Genomic DNA, 26,510 nt, shown 5'->3' on the forward strand with positions numbered 1-26,510 from the left:
AAGTTTTTACTACATCTTCAATTGTGTGCATGAGGGAAATGGGAACAGATGTCATGGTGCACATGTGGAGGTCATGAGACAACTTTCGGGAGCTGGTTCTCTCCTTCCACCTCTCAGGTCCTGGGATTGAACTCAGGTCATTAGGTTTGGCAGTTGATGCTTTTACCAACCCAATCATCTTGCTGACCCACCTTTTTGATGTTCAAATGTGGGTCAAGTCTGGCTGCCAAACACAAATACTGCTAAGATTTAAGTAAGGAGCCATTCACATAAGGTTTGCACTAATAAAAATTTAATATCAGAAAACAAATCAGAAAACAGCAATTTTTAAATCATTCACAATTAAAGTGGAAAGAGACAAAATTATAAGGCAGCCATCCATGGAATGATTTTATGTGTACAAAGGATCCAGAAAAAGGGACATTTAAAATCACCATTTAGGCCACCAAACCAGAGGAGCTGCAGTGTTTATCACCATCAGACTCCCAGCTCTCAGGAAGACACCACCTACAAAGAGCAAGGCCAGGTTCCTTGTGTTAAGCAACTGTGTTAGATTGAGCATATCTAAAGAAGTCCTACATGGTCGGCTAGTACTTTCCCAAAGTCACACATCTTCAAGTCTCCTGAGGTGAACTGAGATGTCTCAAGTACAAAAAGTTGCATCCTTGGTTGCTATTGAAGCATCTCTACCTGTGCTCTTTAGGGGACAAGGACCATTCTGTACTGAGTAGAAATTTCCTGCTGCAAGGAAGGAAATCTATTGTAGAACTACCACCAAGGGGTTTCTCCTTGTACTGCAGCAGTTTGGGACTCAGGCCCAAAGGCAGGAGTGCTCTTTGGAGGTTTGTGCTGTTGACATATGGTTCCTGTGTTCAGTACTTAAGTTACCCTGAGTGACAGGGGCTTGCCACACTCTGATACTGGCATGTCCTCCTAGTTCTAATTCTTTACAAAGAGAAAAACCAGGTAGTGACACTTAGAAATAGACTAGTTTTTAAAAATAAAAAAATCCATTTTCCCCTTTCTACAAGGAGTGACACCTCCAAACAGCCACGCCCTTTCTTTTCTCTAATGACCCCAAACTGCCAGAACAGGCTAACCTGACTGTTTTGAGTTGGGAAATGAAAAGGTGCAATGGAGAAGGAAGAGCACGCATGGCCTCTGTAGGTGGTACCCTTTCCAACTCCTGGCATTCTAGAGCAGAACTTCTGTCTAAAAGAAGCCTGCAACAGTACGCCTAGGAATCCTGGAACCATATCAAACCCAGAACATGGCAGCTCTGGTGCTATGGGGATTGATAAGCAAGACCTGGAGAACCAGAGGGGTAGTGGATCAGTAGTTTTCAACCTAATCTGCCTTGTAAGAGAGTGCTTAGAATCTGAAGAACTCAAACTGCAATTAAGATTGCTTTGGTTATGAGGAAGAAGGGACCGTGCTTTTCAACGACTTCTCTTTGGTAGCCAATAATTCCATTTGTAATCATGGCAGCGGCTTAAGTGCCACCAGTGTTCGCAAATGTATTAGTGCATTAAGGCATCCACATCAAAGGAGGCAGTTTTAAGCAGGAGGAAAACAGAACTGAAACATGCTGTGGACACTGAGATAGCCTGTCCAGGACACTGTTCACCACACAAGCAACCTCTGCCCGCTCCCCCCGCCCAGGGAAAGAGGTCTCGCCACACTGCACATTTCTTGCTGCCTGAAGATGTGTTTGAGCCCTATTAAGATTCATATGGCTATTTCTGTCTGCTGACCAGTTCTGGAGGCAGCAGCGTGGGATGTGAAAGCTCATTAATATCAAGGTCCAGAGGGGAAGGAAAATTTGGAAGTTTGATGGTTCAGTCCTTGCCAGAGTTCAAGGCCTTATCCAGCAAGCTATTCTAGCCAAACTTTTAAGTGTGATGACAAGGCACTGCTGAAAGAGGCTTTGGCCAGTACAACATATCTGACCACTGCACATTGTAAGAGGACAGAAATCACTATCCAAACCAAATCAGACACAGAAACCTGCTATTTACTTGATGCAGTAAGTTTCTAGAATGAATCAAGGAAACCGTACTTAGAAAGGACTACATGAGACCAAACCTCCCGAGTTAGCTGTCTGTACTCAATCAGGAGAGTCACCCAACTTCCCACAATGCACCTCCTCTCAGGTTAACATGGGATGCAATGGCTGCCAGCCTCTACACAGAACTGGGCCCTGTTTCTGTTACTTTCTTCACAGCAGCCAGCAGAGGGCTCACAAGTTTAATTCCAAAGCTGCTGACCAGTGATGATCTAGGAGAGAAATAAAGAATCCTGGAAGGGGCACGCTGGCTTATCCATCACATAAAACACAAATATGACACCTGCTCTAAAGAAACTAGTCCTGCTTCTTCATGTTTTGAAATGATACCAAAATAATAATAATAACAATAATAATAATAATAATAAATTAATACAGTATTATACACCTATTTGAAAAAATGGTATTTATGAAGATTTTGGCAAACATGGAAAAATTACTATGGTTTGTTGAATACTTTTGCTGTCTTAACCGCTTAATTATCAGAATATCAGTGATTGTGTCAACTTACACATGAGCAGATGGTAGTTCTGGGGGCTTACCAAAGCTGTATTTGACATAAAGATAAGTTATTTGAAGGAAATGATGACAATGTTATCTTTACCACAGCTCAAGAAGGGGTTGTTCTGATGAGAATCCATCTGACACAACTACGGACACTGCCAGGAGCAATAAGAGGCAAGCTGTGGGGAGGAAGGCCTGGGGGGAGAGTTAGGGGAAAGGAGGGGAAAGACCAAGACACAGGCATGATTTCCAAACGTCTGAAGCCAGCAGGCAGACGCTTCCCTCTTCTGATACAGCCAGAATTTCTTCTTGCCACAGGTGCCATGTGAGCAGACGAAGCACTCTCCATGCTGGACAAAGGCCTGGCCAAAGGGATTGCTCGCCTGCTAAGAGAAATACTTAGAAGGACAACACAACATACATTTTTGATAGTGTTATTTTTAAAAGGTTATTACAAAGATGTCAACAACATCCAAATTCACTTAAATTTTAGCATCCTTAATTTCCAAAGAACCTTTGTGATCATACTGTTCTTGAAGCAAAGCTATGCCTTGACCTACTAGAATTTGGTTCCTCTATATATAAAAATGTGCTAGAGACAGGTATTCTGTAAAATAGACTTTGAAGAAATGCCATACAATACCAGTCCCCTTTCCAGAAGTTAGCCCCACCTCCATTGCTCCGCTGGATGGAATGGCAGGCAAGCCAAGTAGAGAGGCACGTGCACAGGACTCTAGATGCTCCTTTTCAATGGATATATCTTTCAAGTACAAGGTCAGCTTTCAGTGTCTCTTGTCCTAATTTTCCTTACTCTAACCTCAAATCAATTGCCATCACCTTTAGCATCTAAGAGGGTGGGGGCCACCACCATCTCTCAAGGCATGTCAAGATGTTAAAGCACCAGTCTACATGGTGAGAACCATGTTAAAAATCAATGGGTAAAGTGGCACAGCCTCTATACTAACAAGAAAAAACATTACAGAACACTGTATTTTCATAATTATTATTTCACTGTGTGAAGTTCTCCACTTTGCTTTAAAACTAAATTCCATCTTCCCTGAGAATAGGGTTAAGAGAAACATCAAAACTCAACATGGCAAAGGCCCTTTAAAAGACAACACAAGTCTATGTCTAATCACAATGTTCCTGCTACATGCTTTTCCACTTCTCCAAGATTGGCTCTCATCTCCCTGGGACTCTAGGAACACAGATGGAGATGAGTAAGGTGAGACGAGACACTTAGAAGTGAGGGAGCAGTCACACACCGGCTCCTCTCCGACATTGGATGGCATTGGCCATGGACTGAGGCGGGAACCTGAACATTTAATGCTGGTGTCCTATTGACAGGATGAGTGGGATGAGGCAACCAAGAACCAGGGCTGCCACCTCCAGGCGACTGAGGCCTCTCCCTCCGGTGGTGTCAGGTTTGTGGCTGTGCCCCATTCCACCCACCTCAGGGAGAACATGAACTGTGGCAACATAAAGAAATGTCCCGGCAGAGAAAAGCATGGCCACTCCAGTGGCGTTGACCTCTGAAAGGGCTTCTTTACTGCTCTGTGAATTAAGAAACAAAAAGGAAAAACTAAGTAAAATGAAAGTCAGGGTCAGGAAGAAGTCCCCAAACTCTGAATAGTCATGCCCGGTGCTCCTTGGGACACGGAGGCCATCTTGAGATTGGAGTAACTGTCATGCATGGGGTGTTCTCAAATAAGGGTCTAAGAATATAGTGAAGTATAAATTGCTGCTTAAAAATTTATTTGAAATTCACAATTTTTAATTAGAGATTAAGATCTGTGACTAAACTGTAATAATGAAATCTAATTAACATATTACCTCAAATGCTTATTTTTTTGTACTGAAAACATTAAAAATTTATCAATTTTGAAATGAATACTAACTACAATTACTTTTCTAAAAAAATATTTTACTTATTATTTTATGTGTATGAGTGCATTGCCTGCATGTATGTAAGTGCACCCAAGTCGTGCAGTGCCCATGGAGGCTAGAAGAGGTTGGCTCCCCTGGAACTGGGGGGTTTTTTGTTTCGTTTTGTTTTTTAAAAAAATTTTATTATTTTTATTTTATGTGTATGAGTGTATTGCCTGCATATAGGTAAGTGCACCCGTGTCATGCAATGCCCACAGAGGACAGAAGAGGCTGCTGAATCCCCTGGTCCTGGAGTTATAGACAGTTGTTCGCTGCCATGTGGGTGCTGGGATTCGAACCCGGGTCTTCTGCAAGAACAACCAGTGTTCTTAACTGCTGAGCCATCTCTCCAGCCCCATTGGTTTATTTTTTTTTAAGACAAGGTCTCACTGTATAATCTGGGCTAGTCTCGAACTCTGAATTCTCCTGCCTCAGTCTTCCAAGTGCTGGGATTACAGATGTGTGCCACTATACCTGTTACCATTTGCTAATCTTTATACAGTTACCTACACCTTTTCTATTAAAAAGTACAAGGGGCTGGAGAGATGGCTCAGAGGTTAAAAGCACTGACTGCTCTTGCAGAGGACCAGTACCCACATGGTGGCTAACAACTGTCCATAACTCCAGTTTCAGGGGATCCAATGCCCTCTTCTGACCTCTGTGGGCACTGCATGACATGGGTGCACTTACACACATGCAGGCAATACACTCATACACATAAAATAAAAATAATAAAATATTTAAAAAATGAAAAGTAGAGCTCTGAACTAATTAAAACTTTAAGAAAGGAAGTTCCCACCGATACAGCATGTAACTCCATGCTTCTGTGATTATCAGAACCTTCCTGGAGAAAGTTCTAAAGCATAAAAAACAATGAAAGGAGAGAGCCATATTTTAAAAGTAACTCTAAGGGTAGCTCAGTGGTAGAGTGTCTGCCTAACATGTGCAAGGCCCTGGGTTCAATCCCTGGCACCCAAAAATAACAAATCAGAAAAGGAATAACCTGAAAAAAACTAAATATTACTCACAAGGCTCTTCAGGTGAATGGCCAAGACCGAACAACTTACTTGTTAAATTAAAGAGCAGCAATTAACAAACCCTGATTAATAGAAAGAACTATTCTTTAACCATCTCATTTTCCAACCACACCTTTTTTTATATCCTTTTATTTTCTTCTTTTTTTTTTTTTAATGAGAAAAGAACAGAAAAGAAAAGAAGAAAGAAAAAGAGGGATGGGGATGTAAAATTCAGTGTAGAATGCTTGCCTAGCATTATAAGGTCCTTGCTTTAATCCTAGTAACACACAGATACACACAAAAAAAAAAACCCAAAAGAACCAATATTCCTTTCATTTATTTTTAAAATATTTATTTTATTTTTATTTTTTATGTGTATTAGTGCACTGCCTGCGTGTATGTAAGTGTACCCGTATCATGCAATACCCGAGGAGCTCCGAAGAGGGCGTCGGATCCCCTGGAACTGGAGTTACAAATGGTTGTTAGCCACCACGTGGGTTCGGGGACCCGAACCTAGATCCTCTGCAAGAGCAGCAAATGCTCTCAACCCCTCACCATCTCTCCAGCTGCCCAATATTCCTTCTAATACACATTTATTGCATTATATAATGATGAATCAATGATCTTCAGAGGAGGCACAGGGTGGTATTTTCCTCATAGAGCCTGTTCACTGACGTTAGGTAAAACAGGAAGGTTTGTTACTAAGAACCAAAACCAGGTGGACAGAATTAATAAGGCATGGAAAGGTGCCGCTTGGAAACAGATTATTTGAATTCTGATCTGACAAATGGAATCTCATTTCAAGCCTGAAGTTATGTTCCATGATAAAACACTAGAAGAATCTTAGTCCTAGATGATTCTTGCCATCTTTGCTCTTCCTCTCTCCTGAAGGCCACCAAATGACTTGCCACACACCCTTCATGTGCCTGCCTCAATGTCAGATGGAGGGTGGTTCTCACTGTATATCTGTCAAATAAAATAAGCATGGCTGGCTAAAGGATACTATTTTTTAAGATTTTTTTATGCATATGAGTGTTTGCATGTATTTATGTATACTATGTTGTGTGCTTGGTGCCCATGGAGGCCAGAAGGCGGCCTTGGATCTCCTGGAACTGGAATTACAGATGGTTGTGAGCCACCATGTGGGCTCCGTCTGGGAACTGAACCCAGGTCCTCTGCAAGAGCAGCCAGTGCTCTTAACTGCTGAGCCATCTCTCCAGCCCCAAATGATATTGCTTTAAATACTGACGTTCTACCATATATTTATACAAATATTCTTAGAACTGCCCCAATCTTAGTCGAAAAATTATTGGTAGCTGACTACTGCTGGGTGAGGAAGAGCTGATCTTCTTGAAGGAAGAAACTCTAGATAGGCTGACTAAATCCTGGTGGATGAACTTGCACTAAGGGACATCTGGGGACGCTAACTTTACATGACAGGCCTTAACACAAATGACAGAATGTATGAACTCCAGTGGGGGAGTGGGAGGGTGCCAAAGGGGAAGGGGCTAAAAAGATAATTTTCTGTATAAAATACACAAAAATTCAATAAAAAAAATTAAAGAAAAAAAGTTCTTAGAAATGATATCAAAGTTTTCTAAATAAAAATTAGATTTATAAAGAGGACTAACTTGGAATTAAGACACATATTGTGTACATATTTTTATTCCTAATTTTTATCTTAATTTGAAGAAATAATGTACTTGAAAAATTCAACCTAAGACATTCTACCAGGTGTGAGGAACCTTTTGACACCATGATGTGATGCTGTCAACTACAACAGCCATGCTAGAGAGTCACACAATCAATTTATAAAAAAAAAAAGCAAAAAAAATTGTATCACATTTTAAGTAACTTTATGATTTTGTGTTGGGTCACATTCAGAGCTATCCTTGGCCCCATGTAGCCCACTGGCTGCAGGCTAGACACCTGTCAGAGTAACTAGACACATGACTCTGTAAGTAAGGGATGTTCACACTTACCTTACTTAATCCTAAGTACGTCAACATGGACATGGCTGGTGCTGCGAAAGCAAATACCAGCAAGTGTTTTCTGATTCGATTCCGTTCCAGGCCAGCATGCATGAGGAAGGAGACCAGCCCAAATGCTGCTGGAGCCTGGGAATGACAAAGTACCCCTGTTACCACTCAACAGACCTGGCTTGTTTCCACATCAAGAAAACACCCCTGGTGTCACTTCACTATGAATTCTCATACCAAAAGTCTAAGCACAGCCTTGCTGTTAAGAATTAAAGTTCTATGCCGGAAGTCCAATGTGAGTGCGTAGGCAATTTTTGGTATTTTTGTGCACAAAATTAACTATTTTTATTTTTAAATTTTTATTTATTTATTTATTATTGTTGTGTGTTGTGTGAATGTAGGTATGTGTGTGCTACAGTGTGCGTGTGGTGGTCAGAGGACAACTTTTGGGAATTCAGCTTGCCAGGCAAGCACTTTTACCTGCAAACTATCTCATTAGCCATGTGAACAAAAGTCTATCAAATACAGAAACCTATAGAGAATTTAACCCTTTGTGTATATGACCATGCAATAAAAAAAGCTCTTTAAATAAGAGTTAAGAAAATGATAGCATGCAGGGGGGCAGGAGAACCCCAAAACACAGACTTATATAATTCTTAGAAATTAAGAAACTTAAAAAAAATTATTTATTTATTCATATTGTATGTATATGAGTGTTATGCATACATGTATGTAAATCTTGTGTCATGCTGTGCCCAGGGAAGTCAGAAGAGGGGACTGGATTCCCCTGGAACTGGAGTACAGACCGTTATTAGCAGCCCCCTTAAGAAACTTTTAAAAGGGCCATTTCAAAGAAACATTTAAAGGAGCTGTGTAAGCTTGGGAACCTGAGTTCAATCCCTGGAACCCACACACAGGTGGAAAGACAGAACCAATTACACAAAGTTGTCCTATATCCTCCATATGCCCACTGTGGCAAGTGTACCCATATATGTCATGCACATGTATGCATGCATATGCACAAATAAAATTTTTAAGCTAAAAATAAAATCTCATTCCAGAAAAGTGGACCAAGAGATTTTATTACAAATATGTTTGATCTCACATCGTGGCTCACCTTATGTAGCATTATTGCCACGAACACAATTAACTGGACACTAGTCTGTGAAGTAGAAGCTGCTGCGCCCAAAGCCACACCATCCGCTAAATTTGGAAACAAAGAAACAGAAGATGTCATGAATCAGGGCAGTGCACTGGCTGAGTGTGTGAGCTCTAGAGTCAGGGAGAACTGGGCTTGCTCTGGGAAGGGTACTCAATGTCTCAACTTCAGCTTTTTCACCTTTAAAATGGGCTCAATTAAATGTGCATTTCTTAGGGCTTCATGAGCGTTAAATGAAAGAATGCACGTAAAGAGATTAGCACCTAGCCAGAGTATTCTGTATGTTAGTTATTTTATTGTTGTTAACAGAAAAAGTGCAAAATTCAAACTCACTGATGAGTCGAATTGTAGTAACAGCAGTGCCAAAGAAGAATTTCAGAGAAACATCTCTGCCTTTAAGACACAAAGTCTCAACTTAGATGACTCACACTTGATGGGGAGATTGGCTGAATGGGTGAATTTTGTTAGAAAGCATGATATACCAGCAACACTAGAATAGTAGTGAGCTATTTTTCATGCATTTGGTCCTGACAGAATCTGACTACTAGACCTAACTTTGGGTTATGGGGCTAAAGCAAGTCCCATCAGCAATACTGAGCCTTCTGCCCTCTGCCTACTACCACAGCCTACATTGGGAAGCAGGCTTTTTAGTACCAAAGTACCAAAACTCTTTCCCAGATGAGATCTTAGGGCAGAGGTCAGCAAACTTCTTAAAGTCCAGACAGGAAATATTTTAGCCTTGCAGGTTACTTGGCCTCATAAAAGTACTCAACCCTAGGCAGGCATGGTGGCACAGACCTTTAGTCCCAGCACTCAGGAGGCAGAGGCACGTGGATCTCTGTGAGTGCAAGGCCAGCCTGGTCTACATAGTGAGTTCCAGGCCAGGTGGGGCTACAGGGAGATCCTGTCTCAAAAAAGATAAAAAATAAGTAAGTATCCAACCCTGTCCTTGTTATATAAAAGAAGCCAGAGATGATATAGAAACATGTAGGCACAGCTGTGTTCAAACACAGCATTATTACTTTGAATAGCATCATTTTCATGTGCATGAAGGCTAAAATCCCCAGCCTTTGCTTTCTTCTTTTTTCTTCCTCTTTTTTTGACAGGGTTTTGATAGGTAGCTAAGATCAACCTTGAGCTCAATATGTAGCTCAGGTTGGTCTGAACTTTTTATTCTACTCCCCACACCTCCTTAGTGCTGGGATTACAGGCATGTGCCACCATGCCCAGCTTATTCTTTGTGTTTAAGCATTAATTTATAGAAACCATTCTTGGCTTGTAACTCGACCTAGAATATGCAAGACTTGAGCTCAAGCTGGGGGACTTTGTTAGGCGACCCTCCCCTGAAGGCCAGCCCAAGAGCATTCAGTGCAGATGGTGTCTGTCCTCTGTGAGGTCGAAGGAACAGTCCAGCCTTACCTGCAGCATGGACAACCAGCCCCAGTGTAGTGGTGATTTTGGAGCTGCTAGGCCTTGCTGTTTCTGGATCTGGAAAACAAGAAAGAAGCATTAGGAAGTATGACATAGAAACCATACTAACGTTTGTCTGGAGATAGTGATATATTGTCATCATTGTTATTTTAGTGCGGGACTCTCACTATATAGCCCAGGTTGGCCTTGAGTTCAAGATTCCCCTGCCTCAGCTTCCTGAGTGTGGGATTAAGGGTATGCACATCTGGACAGATGAAAATTTTTGAAAGCCCAGATTTCAAACTTTCAAGTAGATTATTATTGTCCTCACTGCTGTCTTTTCTTTCTACTTCAAACACCTGGATGTTCTCCCTGTCCTAAAGAGGTGGGCAAGAGGGTACCCTTGACCCAGGCTTTGACCCTTGATTAATTCCTGAACTGTTTAACTCCTAAGTGCTTCAACTTCCTCAGAGTCCTTAGCCCTCCACCACCCTGAAAAAGTACTCCATGGCCTCTGACTGCCTCTTTCCAGACCCTCTAACCTTCCTGAAACTCTGTCCTCACTCCAACACCTGTCATGTTTGCCTTTTTTCATTTTATCGCTACATCCTAAACTGAATTTTCATCAACTCAAACCCAAGTTAGTAATAGTCTCCCACTGCTTTTCCCTTCCTCTCACTTTCCCCTCATCAAACCTATCTTAGGCATTCATGTCAGAGGCATCTTTGCAACATTACCCTTCTGTTGTATCTGTTAACCAGTTAGGTCAGCTGGAACTACTCTATTAGGTAGGGGTTTCGTTGTTGTTGCTTTCAGTACTGGAGATCAAACTCAGGGCTACTTAGGCAAGTACTACCTAGGCAAGTGCTCTTTCACTGAGTTATATCCCCAATCTCCAAACCTCACCCCACCCCCCTTTTTTAAATTTTGAGACAGAGTCTCACTAAGTTGCTCAGACTTGCCTTGAATTCACTTTGTAGTCCATGCAGGCCTTGAACTTGTGACCTCCCTGCCTCTGCCTCCTGAGTAGCTGGGATTATATATCTGCACCACCATGGCTGGCTTTAGGAAGGTTCTCAAGCCATTTATCAGCTGGCTCCACAGTATTTCTCAGTGTCCAGACCAGTTAAAACAGTTTCTCCAGTACTTTCTAACATCATTCTCATCCTCCTTGCCCCAAATCTCCCAGCCTCTTGTAGAGGACCTGGGTTTTGTTCTCAGTACCCACAACTGTCTGTTAACTGCAATGCCAAGGAATCCAACACGCTCTGGCTTCTGTGGGCATCTGCATATATACGGTGCACATGAACTCATGCAGCACAAACACATACACATATATAAAAAATAAATCTTAAAAATATATATTAACTCATTTAATGTATTCATACTGATATGCATTATATTATAAATTTGTTCAACTATATTTCAACATAATTGGTTTTCTTTATAATCCTATGTACTATGTTTTATACATTTAAAAACCAGTATTTTAGTAAGAGGGCCACAGGCTTTTGAGTAAGGGCTCCATAGCACAAAACAGGTTAAGGACTTTTGCCCTAGACTCTCAACCAAATGTGGCAGTTTTGAATCCAGCAAGGTAATACATCAACAAAGATTTCCTTGTGCAATGCCATGACTCACCAGCTTCCCAACTGAGTAAAATGTCCCACAACCTCTGAGGAAGACAAGAGTTTTGGCATTTCAATAAGGCCATTGGTTATAATCAAGTCTGCAAATTTCCAGCCCAGCCCAGGGAGCCTGGGAGTTACTCACCATCAGTGGAATGCACATGGGAGCTGCCAATCTGGTCCACCAGCAGCATGAAAACAAAGCCCAGGACGAGGGACACACCGATATAGGCGTGCAGCTGTATGTGGTCGTGGCCGTGCTCATGCTCATGGACAACTGGTATTTCTGCTGCTTTGTCTGATGCAATCACATTCTGCTTGGTTTCACTAGCCTGATGGTGCTTTCCTAGAACAAAGCAAACCACAATGAGAAAAAGGTTTTCCCCTACAAACTTTTTCACATGGCAGCTTTCATCTTGTGATTTCCTTTGTTTACTTTCCTGTAAAAACATCTGATTTCTATATTGTAATCCAGCCAACCACAAACTCCTTTAGCTTAAAAGTTCATGATGAAAACCTTCTCAAATGTCTTTTGCTTTTGGCATGCAGACTGGCATGAGCTGTGGCAGGTATTCAAAGCCTTGGGCTTGGAAGCAACCCACCTCACAGGAATACAGCAGGATTGCAGTCCCATTTCCAAAGGACTCCAACCCTAAGTCTTGTGCTCTGGTGAAACTAGGCAAAGGAACAGCAGCTGCAATCACAGTAACTAATCACACGTCACTCCTTTAACTCCTGAGGTTGAAGACTTTTAACTTTTATAAAATATTAGTGAGCAATCACTAGACTAGCAAAAATAAATAAATAAATAAAAATAAAGGACAGAGCAATTGAAGAGCCTAAATTCTTCCAGTCTAAATTCAGCTCAAGGTTGTTATAGTAACACCTGGCCAAAGGCTATTGCTTATTTATATTCACATATTTGATACTTTAAACGTAAATGCTTAAAGGCCAAAATTTTGGGGGTGTATATATGGTATATATATGTGCTCAACTGTATGTGTGCAAGTGGAGGCCAAAAGTCGGTCAGGGGTCTTCCTCTATGGTTCTCCACCTTATTTTTCGGCATTTATTTATTTGTATGTGTGTGAGGGGAAGGGGAACAAGCACCACAATACACTTGTGGAAGTCAGAGAACAACTTGAGAGTCAAGTTCTATTTTCACCATGTGGCTTCTGGGGATTGAGATCAGCTTGTCAGGCTTGACAGCAAATACCCTTATCCTCTGATCCAGCTTGCCAACTCACCACCTTATATTTTTAGACAGAGTCTCTCCCTGAACCTGGAGCTTGCTGTTTTGGCTACACTGGCTGGCCAGCGAGCCCCCAGAATCCACTTGTTTCAGTCCCCTCTCCCTGTACTAGGGTTACAGATGTGCACCACAGCACCTAGATTTTTACATGAGCTCAGGTTCTCAGGCTTACATAGAAGGCATTTTATCCACCGAGCCATCTTTCCCCACCTCAAATTTTTATCTTTGCTATAGTTCATAAGTAGAAGCTAGCATAATAGACACTAACCATTTATAATTCAACAGTTTAATAACCTAGTGGTTATAGGAACTATATGAACCTGCTATCAAGTAAGCATGTCTACCTGAGGTCCAACACAAAATCTTAAGTTTACTGAGGCTGGGGAGGAAGCTTAGCTGGTAAGCTGTGTAAGTGTGAGGACCTGAATTAGATCCCCAGCTGGGAGTGGTGGCCTTTGCTTGTAATTTCAGTGCTAAGGAGGCAAAGACAGGTAGATCTCAACAATACCCAGGTTAAACTCTGACATCACACACACACACACACACACACACACACACACACACACATAGATACACACACACACACACACACACACACGAACCCGCACACAAACACACACCTGGATATATACATACAAAAAAACTTATTTAATATGAGACTTTGAGTTTTTTTTAATTTATTATTTTTATTTTTTGTGTATGAGTGTATTGCCTGCATGTATGTGAGTGCACCTGTGTCGTGCAATGCTGCAGAGGTCAGAAGAGGGCTTCGGATTCCCCTGGAACTGAAGTCAAGGACGGTTCATAGCCACCATGTGGGTGCTGGGAATTGAACCCGGGTCCTCTGCAAGAGCAGTCAGTGCTCTTAACCACTGAGCCATCTCTCCAGCCCCAACTTCGAGATTTTTTATTTTTATTTTTGGGCAACTAAATTGGGCAGTTCTCAAGCATGAACTTTATAGATGGCAGTGTTATATAAAACAAATGTATGTATGCTCTATTTGTACATATGCATGGCTTCAATTTTACAGTGGTGTATAGCTTCTAGTGCATTATCTCCTAGGCACAGATAGTTAAATGGGTACAATCAGACATTGCACATGCTCCTGGCAACAAGTGAGGTGCACAGATTAACAATTATGTTTTTAACCTATCACTACAAACAGTGGGCATTTATTTTTTTTTAGACACATAAGGGTCCTTATTTGATTATTAAGGGTACTTCCACACCTTGGCTATTCTTCAAGCATTGCTTGCTGCACTTTATTTTTTAACCTTATTTTTGTTTGTTTGTTTGTTTTATGTGTATGAGTGTTATGCCTGCATGTGTGTAAGTGCACTGGTGCCATGCAATGCCCATGGAGGTCAGAAGAGGGTGTTGGATTCCCTGGAACTGGAGTTACAGACAGTTGTTAGCTGATATGAAGGTGCTGGGATTTGAACCTGGGTCTTCTGCAAGAATAGCCAGTGCTCTTAACTGCTGAGCCTTCTCTCCAGCCAAGCTGCTGTACTTTATAAATGACTCTCTGCTTCAGACTTTAAACAGCTGAGGTGTAAAAGGGCCAAACTTTGCTTTCTACTTTCCTGTCTATTTTCATAATAAAAGTAAATAAAGTCCTTTATTCTTTTTTTTTTTTTTTGAGACAAGGTCTCCCTGTAGTCCCAGTGTCCCAGCACTTGGAGACCAGGCTGGCCTTGTTCTCACAGAGATCTGCCTCCCTCTGCCTCCTGAGTACTGGTATTAAAGGCATGCACCACCAAGGCTGGTCATTATTAGTATTATTATTATTTTGAGACAGCGTCTCCCTGTATCCCTGGCTGGCCGCCTTGATTTCACAGAGATCACTTGATCTCCTGAGTGTTGGGATTAAGCCACCGTGCCTGGTCTTATTATTATTTTTTTAATCTTAGCATGGCTTCTATGTCTTAAAAGAAAACAGAACCCCTCCTCCTCCCAAAATAAAAGGGAGCAGAGCAGAACCCCCCCCCAAATATAAAAATTATGGATAAAGGACAATTGTTCAACAAAAGTAGACAGATGATTAAGTTTTTTTTAGTATGTGTCATGTGTGTACAAGTGTGTGTATGCACATACAGAGGCCAGAAGTTGTTGTCTTCCTCTATTACTCTCCCTCCATCTTACTTTTTTTAAAAAAATACTTTATTGCTGGTCATGGTGGTGCACACCTTTAATCCCAGCACTCGGGAGGCAGAGGCAGGCAGATCCCTGTGAGTTCAAGGCCAGCCTGGTCTACACAGTGAGTTCCAGGACAGCTGGGGCTACAGGGAGACCCTGTCTCAAAAAGACAAAAACAAACAAACAAACAAACAAACAAACATATTTTTAAAATTATTTTTATTTTATGTGTGTGAGTGTATTGCCTGCATCCGTGTTGTGCAATGCCGTGCAGGTCAGAAGAGGGCTTCGGATTCCCCTGGAACTGGAGTTAAGGATGGTTCGTAGCTGCCATGTGGGTGCTGGGAATCGAGCCCGGGTCCTCTGCAAGAGCAGTCAGTGCTCTTAACCGCCAAGCCATCTCTCCAGCCTCTATCTTATTTTTTGAGACAGGGTCTCTTACTGAACCTGGAGTTTGCCATGTCAGTGAGACTGGCTGGTCAGCAAGTCCCTGGGATATGTCTCTCTGTCCCTCTGTGCTGGGGTTACAGACACAGCCCTGGCCGTGTCTGGGATCCAAACTCAGGTCCTTGTGTTTGCACAGCAAGCATTTTGCCCACTGAGCCATCTCTGCATCCCAGATGACCATTTCTTTGTGAGGTAAATAGTAAAGCGTTCGCTTCATCTATAAAGAATTTGTAACAGGTTTTCAAAGACTACCATTTGAAAAGACATTATATGCAGAAACACGCTGCCAAATTTGGTATGTATCAAGAATCGTGTCGTAAAGACAAAATAGTGGAACTGAAAGAAAAAAATCTATCATCTTAACAAAAAAAATTTTTTGTCTTTTTGAGACAGGGTCTCCCTGTAGCCCCAGCTGGCCTGAAACTTGCTATGTAGACCAGGCTGGCCTTGAACTCACAAAGAGCTGCCTGCCTCTGCCTCGCAAGTGCTGGGATTAAAGGCGTGCACATCTTAACAAAATTCTTTAGAAGTTACAACTCAGATAAGTGCTATTATAAAAATAATTACATGTTAGCATATTTAATAGCAACCCCCCATTTACTGATGGTTGAGTTCATTACGCAGCATATAGAAAGCCTGGTAGAAACAATATGCCCAAAGGGGGATTTCTATTTCTAAACCAGCTTGGCTCTCTAGTTATAGCCAGGTGAACTGAAGAAACTGGAAAACTGATTGGAATTTTTGGAGAGGAGAGCCGCTCAACTTTGCAGTCATCTGCATTGATAATGATGTCCTGTGCTGGTGGCACTGACGCTGTAAACATGGTGAGGCTGGCTGCTTTTAGGGAGGCGCTGGTGACAAATGTGACACCACTGAAGAAAAGGCACACACATGACACATACTAAAAAACTTAATCATCTGTCCACTTTTTGTTGAACAATTGTCCTTTATCCATAATTTTTTATATTGGGGGTTCTGCTTGCTTTTATTTTTAGGGGGAGAAGGGGTTCTGTATTCTTTAAGACACAGAAGCCATGTGAGATTAAAAGATTAAGAGACACAACTCAAGAGGCTTATATGAAATAAAAAAATCCATCAAAGCAATACTCTACATACATTGCATATCTAGAATAGTTCCTGATGATGCCTCTGTGATGGTAAGTAAAAGAGGGGGACTTGTAAAAATTAATAGAAGATGGTACAATTGTCACCCCAAACTCATATTTTGGTATCACTGGATCAAGAAAATGCATGCACAAAAGCATAAAAAATGGATATTTAAAAAAATGGATAAGACCCTGCGAGTCATCATTGAGACTGTAAATTTTCTAGGCGCCAAGGGACTATATCATCACCAGTTCCAGGACTGCTTGAAAAGTGATGGTGCTGACCTCGGCGATGCCATTTACTTTGTGGAAAAAAGATGGCCACCAAGTCCAAATGTTGAAAAGACTTTGATTTGTGATGTTTAACATTTATGACAAAAGCAAATTTTGTACCAGACCTTGATGAAAACGGGCTTACAGATTCAGCATTTTTAAAATTTTTAATTTTTATTTTATGTGTATGCGTGTATTGCCTACATGTAGGTAAATGCATCGGTATTGTGCAATGCCCTCAGAGGTCAGAAGAGGCTGTTGGATCCCCTGGGAGTGGAGTTACAGACAGTTGTTAGCTGCCATGTGGGTGCTTGGATTCGAATCTGGGTCTTCTGCAAGAACAACCAGTGTTCTTAACCGCTGACCCATCTCTCCTACCCCAAGAGTCAGCATTTTTTTTAACCTACTTGTTTAAATGAGTTGAACAAGACTCTTCATGTGACAATCAAAACATCAATACATTTCAAATTGCAACAGCTTCCAAATGAAAGCAAAATTATGGCCAGCTCAAATTTAAGGCAAACAATTTGATCAATTTCAATATTTTTAAAAATATTTTTATTTATGTGTATGAGTGTTTTGCCTACATGTATGTAAATGCAATGCCTGCAAAGACCAGAAGAGGGTGTCAGATCCCCTGTAACCAGAAGAGTGTTAGCCACCATGTTGGTGCTAGGATCAAACCCCAGTCCTCTGGAAGAACAGCACGTGTTGTTAACCATTTGGCAATCTCTTCAGTCCCCCCACCCCACCATTTCAATCCCCTCGTGAACTACAAAAATGTGTAACCTTGCTCTTTGATTTGACAGAAGAATATGAAAGGGATCTCAAGAATTCCAGGAAAATAGTATTCTGCCATATGTGTAACTTTGTTTTGGTCAACCTAAATGTTACTTGCCAATGTATAGAGATACCTGGAATGTATAGAGCTGCAATCTGATCTTCAACTTAAAGCAGAATTTGATCATGTCTCTTTATTACACTTTTCTAGGTCCTGTTTTTCCAAAGTCAAAACTATCCCCAGCATCACAACCACGCCTTACTCATGTCACCGCTTTCTGGCAGTGCCTACATCTGTAGGAACTATTTTCAAGGATGAAGCACACTAAGAGCAAAATTAGAACCAAAATATCCGATGATCACCTTGAAAACACATAGAGAAAGCCAGGAGTGGTGGCACACACCTTTAGTCCCAGCACTCAGGAGGCAGAGGCAGAGGCAGGCAGATCTCTGTGCATTCAAGGCCAGCCTGGTCTACATAGTGAGTTCCAGGCCAACTGGGGCTACAGGGAGACTCAAGAAAGAAAACACGTGGAGAACTGCAGCTACTTTCATTAAACTGATATTGTTCTGTCACTTTCTCTACTATTCCACTAGTTTCGTGTTGTTCTCTTTTATAAAGTATTTTGTAGAAAATGATGGAGTTTTATTACTTGGTATGCTATGTTCTTTATTAGTGATTACAAACCTGTGTGGAACCTGCTCAACGGTTTTAGAAGACCCTCTGAACCGGGCCCTAGAGAGTTACGGTTATCAAGTGAGGGAGTTTTTGCTTATTTGTGGTGGCACATACCACAAAAACTATGCACAGATCTTTTTCCTTTTTATTAATTTTTTTCCATCAGCTTTCATAAGTACCTACATACTTAACATGTGCCCCAAGAAAACTCCTCTTTATTCATTATGGCTGAGAGAAGGCAAAGACTGGCCACCCCAGTCCGTGTGCCTTTGTCTGTGACAGTGCCATGCTGCTTTATGAAGTTTTGTAGAACAGTGTCTCTCTACTTTGGTTCTTTAAGACTGCTTTGATTTCAGTGTCTTTTGTAGTTCTGTATGAATTTTTGGGTGAAAAAAATGCTATTGGAATTTTGATTGCATTATATCTACATTACTTGAGGTAGCATGAATTTTAATAATATTAATTCCTTCAACTCAAACACATCTCCTACTTGTGTTTCTTTTCATTTCTTTCATCCACATTTTATAGCTTCCAGTGTAAGACCTTTTGTACTCCTGGTTAAATTTATTCCTTTTTATTTTTGAAATTATGATACAGGATATTCGTAATTCCTTCTTCAGACAGTTCACTGTGAATATACAGAAATACAACTGATGTCTATATGTGGATTTTGTACCCTGCAATTTTGCCACATTCTTAAAGTAGTTCTAACAGTTTTGGGTGAGGTCTGTAGAGTTTTCTGTATAGAGGTTATCTCATGTACAGATGGAAGCCATTCACTTCTTCCTTTGCAATTTAGATGCCTTGGTCCTTGTTTCTTGCTTAAATGCTCTGCCTAGGGCTTCCTTCAATTGTAGAGCAAAATGACAGAAAAAGATACAAGTAATTATTCCTTGCTAAGAAATCTCATGTATGGCATTCTTAAAGATAAGGTAAAATCGATGGATTGTTTATACTGAGCCTTTCCTGACAGCAACAGTTTGGATGGTTATCCAGACAGGTATAAATACAATATACATATCTTTAGGTCTTCAAACCAGTAGCCTGCCTTCCAAAACACACCAATTTTAAAACTCAAAGAATTCTTATGGTTTCAAATTTCAGTTCCACAGTAAACAAGTACTGAAATGCTCAATAAAATCTAAAGTTCTTAAATCCTGTTCCTACAGAAGTTTTTATACATGAAAGCAGAGAACCACTGAATTCCAGTGATTTGGGAGCTATAATAATAGAAGTGTGAGGGAGGTTCCTTTTCACATTAACTAGTACTTAATAATGCTTATCAAAATGTCAGAGTGCTTAGTTAACATGGTACAGTGAGCTGTGAAAAAATATCTACTAATTATCCTAATTATAAGGTCCATAGAAGAATGAATGGCCTGTAATAACATGCAAACAAATGCTTTCCTGGCAGTATGGTGAAAACTGGGTTCAACTATAACTGAATTCACTGTGTACTAATATTTTAGTTTTTCTATTATTTCAATACTAGGGGTTAAACCTGGAGCATCACATACAATAAAAAGGGATTCTCTGCTCCTGAACTGAATACTCAGCCCTCTTTTATATTTTGAGACAGGGTCTCACTAAGTTGCCCAGGGTGTCCTCAAGTTCTCTGAAGCCCGGACATACCTAAAACTTGTGATCCCTGGGCCTCTACCTCCAGAATAGCTAGGAGTACAGGCCTGCATTACTAGGCCTGGAATTTGTTTAGGTTTTTTTTTTTTTGGTTTTTTTTTTTTTTTTAGGTCTTTTTGAAACAGGGTCTCCCTGTAGCCCCAGCTGGCCTGGAACTCACTATGTAGACCAGGCTGACCTTGAACTCACAGAGATCTGAATGCCTCTGCCTCCCTCCCGAGTGCTGGGATTAAAGGCATGCGCCACCACGCCCAGCCTGGTTTGTTTTTTTGTTTTTTTTTTTTTAATTATAGGAAGGGCTAGAGAGATGGTTCAGAAGTTAAGGGCACTGGCTGCTCTTGCAGAAGACATGGGTTCAGTTCCCAGCACCCACATGGCAGCTAACAACCATCTTTAACTCCAGGTCTAGAGGATACGAAGCCCTCTTCTGGTCTCTGTGGCCACTGCATGGCATGGGTACACAATATATGCAAGAAAAACACTCACACACATGTAATAAAATAATAAATAAAAAACTTTACAGGAATCTGGTGCTGTCTAGAATGGCACATGCCAGTTCATCTCAATTACCCACCGATTATAACAACAATTCTTGACAAAATTCAAAAAGCAACCAATTAAGGACTACAAAAGTAAATACAACCAAGGAACGAGGAAGCAAAAACTCCAAGGGAAACTTGTCCTATCTGACCACAAGACCAGAAAAAGGGCCTGAAAGCCAGGGTGTAAAAGTATTCTGAAGAGGAAAGAGCTAAGGGGAGGGCCTCTTCTAATCCCATGCATATCCAACACAAGTCCCAGGCTCAGCACTATATTCTGCATGGACAGGATACATTCCCAGTAAAGTCTTTGAAAAATAGAACCATTACCCAAAGGAAGGCAAAACAGAACTGCAATCTGAATCTAAACAGGTTAACCTGCCTTCTCAAACAAAACCAAACCAACATTCTCCAGAGTGCTTGAGAAGACCCCAAATTTCATATTAATGTTCAAAGTGTGTAGGAGACAGCCGAAAATTACTCCACATACAAAGAAAGAGGAAAAAAAATGGACCAATTACCAAAAGAAATGACAATCTCAATCCAAAAAATAGCAGATACCAGAATACTGGAAGATATACAAGCAGCTCCTGTAACCTCTTTCTAAGGTAAAGGAAAACAGCAAACAGATATCCTCATCAAAGAAAGAGCACAGAGGAAACAAATAGAAATTTAAGAGCAAAAACATAGTATCTAAAATAGTAAATTCATTGGATGGGATCAATAGCTGAAAAAGGTGATGGGAAAAAATTAGCTATATTTGGCTACAGTGTCAGAATTAAGTAGTATCAATTAAGATTAGTGAAGCCTAAAATATTGATGATCTGATTCTACTTGTGTGTGTACATGTATATGTGTTGTGTGTGTTATATGCATGTGTGTATGTGTGCAGGTGCACCTGTACATGTGTGTGCAGGAGCCAGAGTTTGATGTCTGGTCTCTTCCTCTGTTTCTCTTCACTTTATTTTACCAGACAGGGTCTCTGACTGAGCCTAAAGCTTACTGATTAGCTAGATTGACTGGTCAGGATCTTCCTGACCCTACCTCCCAGTGCTGGGCTCACAGGCATGTGCTGCCATGACCATGTGCTGGTTTTTACATGGGTTCTGGGGATTCAAACTCAGCAAGCACTTTATCCACTGATCCATCTCTCCAGCCTCCTTTTTATTTATTTATTTATTTTTTTGAGACAGGTTCTTAGGAAGACCAAGGTGGCCTTAAATTTGTTAGGTAGCTAATGACTTTGAACTCCTGATCTTTCTGTGCTTCCTACCAAGTGTTAGGATAACAGGTGTGTTATCTACTATCTGATTCTTTGCAGAAAAAGTACAGACCTCTGGTCTAAATATACCAACCAGAAGACAGAGACTGTCAAGTCAGATTTAATATTTTTTATCTTCTATATTTTTTTCTATTTACTGTGTGTCATGGCATACATATGGAGCTCAGGACAGCTTGTTCCACAATGTGGGTCCTGGGGATGAAACTTAGGTCATCAGGCTTGGCGGCAAGTGCCTTTACCTGCTGAGCCATCCTTCTTGATCCTCAAATTATTTGGGTTTTTTGTTTGTTTTGTTTTGTTTTGAGACAGGGTCTCCTTGTAGCTCTGGCTGGTCTGGCCTATGTTGATCAGGCTGGCCTCAATCTCACAGAGATCTGCCTGCCTGTGCCTCCCAAATGCTGGGATTAAAGGAATGCACCACCACACCTGGCTTCAAATTGCATTTTTAAAAAAACTTCTCTGGGGCAGGAGAAATGGCTCAGTGGTTAAGAGCACTGGCTGCTCTTACAGAGGACCTGGGTTCAATTTCAAGCACCCACATGACGGCTAACAACCATCCTAACTCCAGTTCCAAGGGATCTGATGCCCTGTGGGTATTGCGTGACATGGGTGCACTTATGTAAATGCAAGCAATACACTCATACACATAAAATAAAAATATTTTTTTAAAAAATTTCTCATACTAGCAGGATATGGTATTAGTTCCAGACCTTGGGAGGCAAAGGCAGGCAAATCTCTGTGAGTTCAAGGCTAACCTGGTCTACAGCGAGCTCCAGGCCAGGTGGGGCTACAGGGAGACCCCTGCCTCAAAAAGACCAAAAACAAACAAAAAAACTTCTCATACTATATACTGTCTATAAGAAATCTTTAAATATAATGAATACCCTAGCTAGACTAAAAGTAAAAGAATGAAGAAAAATATACTGATCAAAAGAAAACTGGGGGCTGGAGAGATAGCTCAGAGGTTAAGGGCACTGGCTATGTTCTTAACACAACAGAAGACCCAGGTTTATATCCCAGCCACACAGCAGCTAACAGCCATCTGTAACTGCAGTTTCAGGGATTCCAACACCCTCTTCTGTCCTCTGCAGGCACTGCACAACATGGGTGTGCTTACATACATGTAGGTATAATACACACATAATTAAAAATAAATAAAAGAAAACTGGAAGCCAGGCATGGTGGCACACGCCTTTAACCTCAGTACTTGGGAGGCAGAGGCAGGTGAATCTCTGTGAGACTGAGGCCAGCCTGTTCTACATAGCAAGTTCCAGGCCAGTTGGGGCTACAGGGAGACCCTGCCCAAAAACAAACAAACAAATAACTGGATGGCAACATTAAGAACAGATAAAGTCCATTAAAGGACAAGAATTACCAGAGTAAATAGGGACATTATACAATGACTAAAAAAGTCAATTCACCAAAAGGTAAAGCAATGCTAAATGTATATATATCTGTGTCATTTACTTTTCTGCTGCTGTAATAAAACACCATGACCAAGGCAACTTATGGAAGAAAGTTTATTTTGGCTTATGGTTCCAGGGGATAAGAATCCATCATGGCAGGGACACATAGCAGCAGGCAGGCACAGTGGCTGGAGCCAAAAGCTGAAAGTTCACATCATCAACCATAAACACGAAGCAGAAAAAGTCAACTGGAAGTGGGTTGAGGCTATGATCTTTTGCTGTGTGTGTGTGTGTGTGTGTGTGTGTGTGTGTGTGTGTGTGTGCAGAGGACACACTCCCTGAAGCCCCAGCTGGCCAGAAACTCATTATAGAGACCAGGCTGGCCTTGATCTCAGAGATCTAAGGCTATGAGCTCTTTTTTTATTGTTGTTTTTTGTTTGAGGGCTTTTTTTTTTTTTTTTTTTTTTAAGTCAGGGTCTCCTTGTAGCTCTAGTTGGTCTGGAACTCGGTATGTACATGTAGACCAGACTGACCCTGAATTCACAGAGGTCTACCTGCTTCTGCCTCCCCAGTATTGGGATTAAAGGTGTGCACCACCATTCCAGGCAGGCTATGAGCTCTTACAGCCTAACCCCCAGTGACCTACTTCCTCCAGCAAGGCCACACCTCCTGACCACAGCAAACAGTGCCACCAACTAGGCCCATATACCAAGTGTTCAAATACTTGAGCCTATAGACTGCATTTCTCATTCAAACCACCATAGCACCTAACAAAAGAGCTTCAATATACAGATAGCAAAATTTGACAGAAATTAAAACAGGCAAACCACAATCATACTTAGAGATTTCAAAACTTTTATCTCCATGATAGAAAGAATAGGTAGAAAGTCAGCAAGCATAAAACCAAAGGATCCAACCTAATTGGCATTTACATATCATTCCATCAAGTAACTACAGAATGCATAATCTTTTCAAGTACATACACAGCATCCAACACAATAATTCAGTCTATACCATAAAAGAGCCCTTAAAAATTCATATTTAAATCATGTTAAATACGCTCTCTGACAAAAATGAAATTAAACTGGAAACCAGTAACAAAAATAACAATGTGAAAAGAAAATAACTGTGTGTACACATGTGTGTATGCATGTGTAAATGGGACATTAAGTAACATATTTCTTTTTTTTTTAAATGTGTATGTGTGTATTGCCTGCATGTAGGTAAATGCACCCATGTCATGCAATGCCCGGAGGACAGAAGAGACTGTCAGATGCCCTGGAATTGGAGTTATGGACAGCTGTTAGCTGCCATGTGGGTGTGGGATTCGAACCCAGATCGTCTGCAAGAACGGTCAATGTTCTTAACCGTTGCACTATCTCTCCAGCCCCCATTAACATATTTCTAAATAATAGACATGGGTAGCAGAGGAAGCTGCAAGGTAAATTAGAAAGTATTTTGAACTCACTGAAGAGAAAATATAAGTAGTGCTTAGACAGAAATTTGAGCTGGGCCTTGTGGTGCATGCCTTAAACCTAGCACTCTGGGAGATGGAGGCAGAGGCAGGTGGGTCTCTGTGAGATTGAGGCCAACCTGGTGTACACAGAGTTCCAGGCCAGCTGGGGCTATAAAGACTCCCTGTTTCAAAAAGACAAAAAAGAAAAAGAAAAAAGAAATTTGTAGTGTTAAATCTTCTGTTAAAAATGAAGGTCTCAGGGCTGGAGAATGGCTCAGTGGTTATGAATACTGACTGTTCTTACAGAAGACCTGGGTTCTAATCCCAGCACCCACATGGCCGCTACAAGCCATCCTTAACTCCAGTTCCATGGGATCCGATAGCCTCTTCTGTCCTCCACATGCACTGCACGACACAGGTGTTCTTACCTACATGCAAGCATAACACTCATACACATAAAGTAAAAATAATAAATAAAATTTAAAAAAAAAAGATCTCGAGGACCCGCTGCACTGCAGGTCTCTCACCTACCCGCAGGCCTCTCTCTGGGATCAACATGGTGCCTTCTCTGGGCCCCAGGAGCTCTGCCTCTGGGCCTGGCCCCGCCCTCACTTCCCTCAGCTTCCCTGGGCCTGGAGGACCTGCCACAGGCCTCTCTCTTACCCTCAGACCTCTCTCTGGGGTAAGTCCATCTTGCCCTCCTCACCGTGACTCCCCCAGCCTCATTCACCCTCCCATCTCTGCTGCCATTCTCTCCTCCAAGCTTGGGCCCTGCCACACTCCTTGTCTTGGGGCCCCAGACACCTGGGGAACCAATACTGCTCCCTGATCCTTTTCATCCAGACCAAGGGAGTGCCTCTCCTTTGGGCCCCAGGAGCACTGCTCAACTCCCTCTGCTTCCCAGGGCCTGCACCACCCGCCAGCCTCTTTCTGGGACCTGCTGGGGCTGCCCTTTCCTCTTCATGATCCTTAGCATCCAGACCAACCCAGCTCCTCAGTGCAGTCCCCAGGAGGCCTAGGGGCCTCTTCCTGCCCCATCTGCCTTTGCATCTCTTGGTGGCACGGCCACCAGCTGCCCTAGACCAGAATCTTTCCTGAGCCAGGCTCCCAGGCCAGTCCAACCCCCAAATTCCTGAGGCTAAAATCGTTCCTGGAGGGATCCAGACCTTAGGAGAAAGCCTGAAAATATCTGACCCTCACCTAAATTAGGCCTCTGTGGGAACTCCTTAAGACAAAAGCAATCCGGCCACTCCAATATAAAATCAAAAGAGAGAACCGGAAGCTTAGACAAACCAGCTTTTCACGCCCAAAAAGTAAACCACAAAGACACATAAAGTTCACAAAAAGAAGCAGACCTAAATTTGAAGTCCTGAAACCCCACCAAATACCAGTAATCCTCTAGAGGAGCACAATGAGAATCCTCTAGAGACAATGCAGGACATGGAACTCAAAAGAACAATGATGAATATGATAAAAGAATTCAGGGAATTTAAAGAACACACAAACAAGGTAATCATAGAGCTGAAGGAAGATAGGGATAAACTTCTGAATGAATTCAGAAAAGAGCTAGAAATATTGAAGAATACTCAGGCTGAAATAAAGAACGAAGTGAAACACTCATTAAGCCAATTAGAAACGACGGGAGAAAGCCTCATCAATAGGATGAACGAAATGGAAAACACAGTATCAAGACTGGAAGATAAAGTGGATGAACTAGACGACTCAAGCAAACACTATGGAAAATTTAAGAAAACACAAGAATGGAATATGCAGGAATTGTGTGAACCATAAAAAGACCAAACTTAAAATCACAGGCATACAGGAAGGA

General features: G+C 41.5%; 1 protein-coding gene across 1 annotated transcript in view; it reads right to left on the reverse strand.

The window, feature by feature from the left end:
• Window positions 1–270: 270 nt before the first annotated feature.
• Window positions 271–26,510, reverse strand: part of Slc39a9 (solute carrier family 39 member 9) — a gene marked incomplete in the record, with an annotated part of 47,183 nt that continues 20,943 nt past the window's right edge. Inside the window, 6 exon segments of the mRNA XM_008845939.3 lie at window positions 271–2,952; window positions 4,022–4,123; window positions 7,494–7,628; window positions 8,608–8,693; window positions 10,069–10,137; window positions 11,833–12,033. Of these exon segments, the coding sequence (XP_008844161.2) occupies window positions 2,716–2,952; window positions 4,022–4,123; window positions 7,494–7,628; window positions 8,608–8,693; window positions 10,069–10,137; window positions 11,833–12,033 (830 nt within the window).

The sequence above is a fragment of the Nannospalax galili genome, unplaced genomic scaffold (assembly GCF_000622305.1).
Source record: "Nannospalax galili isolate Female #2095 unplaced genomic scaffold, S.galili_v1.0 scaffold42, whole genome shotgun sequence".
NCBI lineage: Eukaryota > Metazoa > Chordata > Mammalia > Rodentia > Spalacidae > Nannospalax > Nannospalax galili.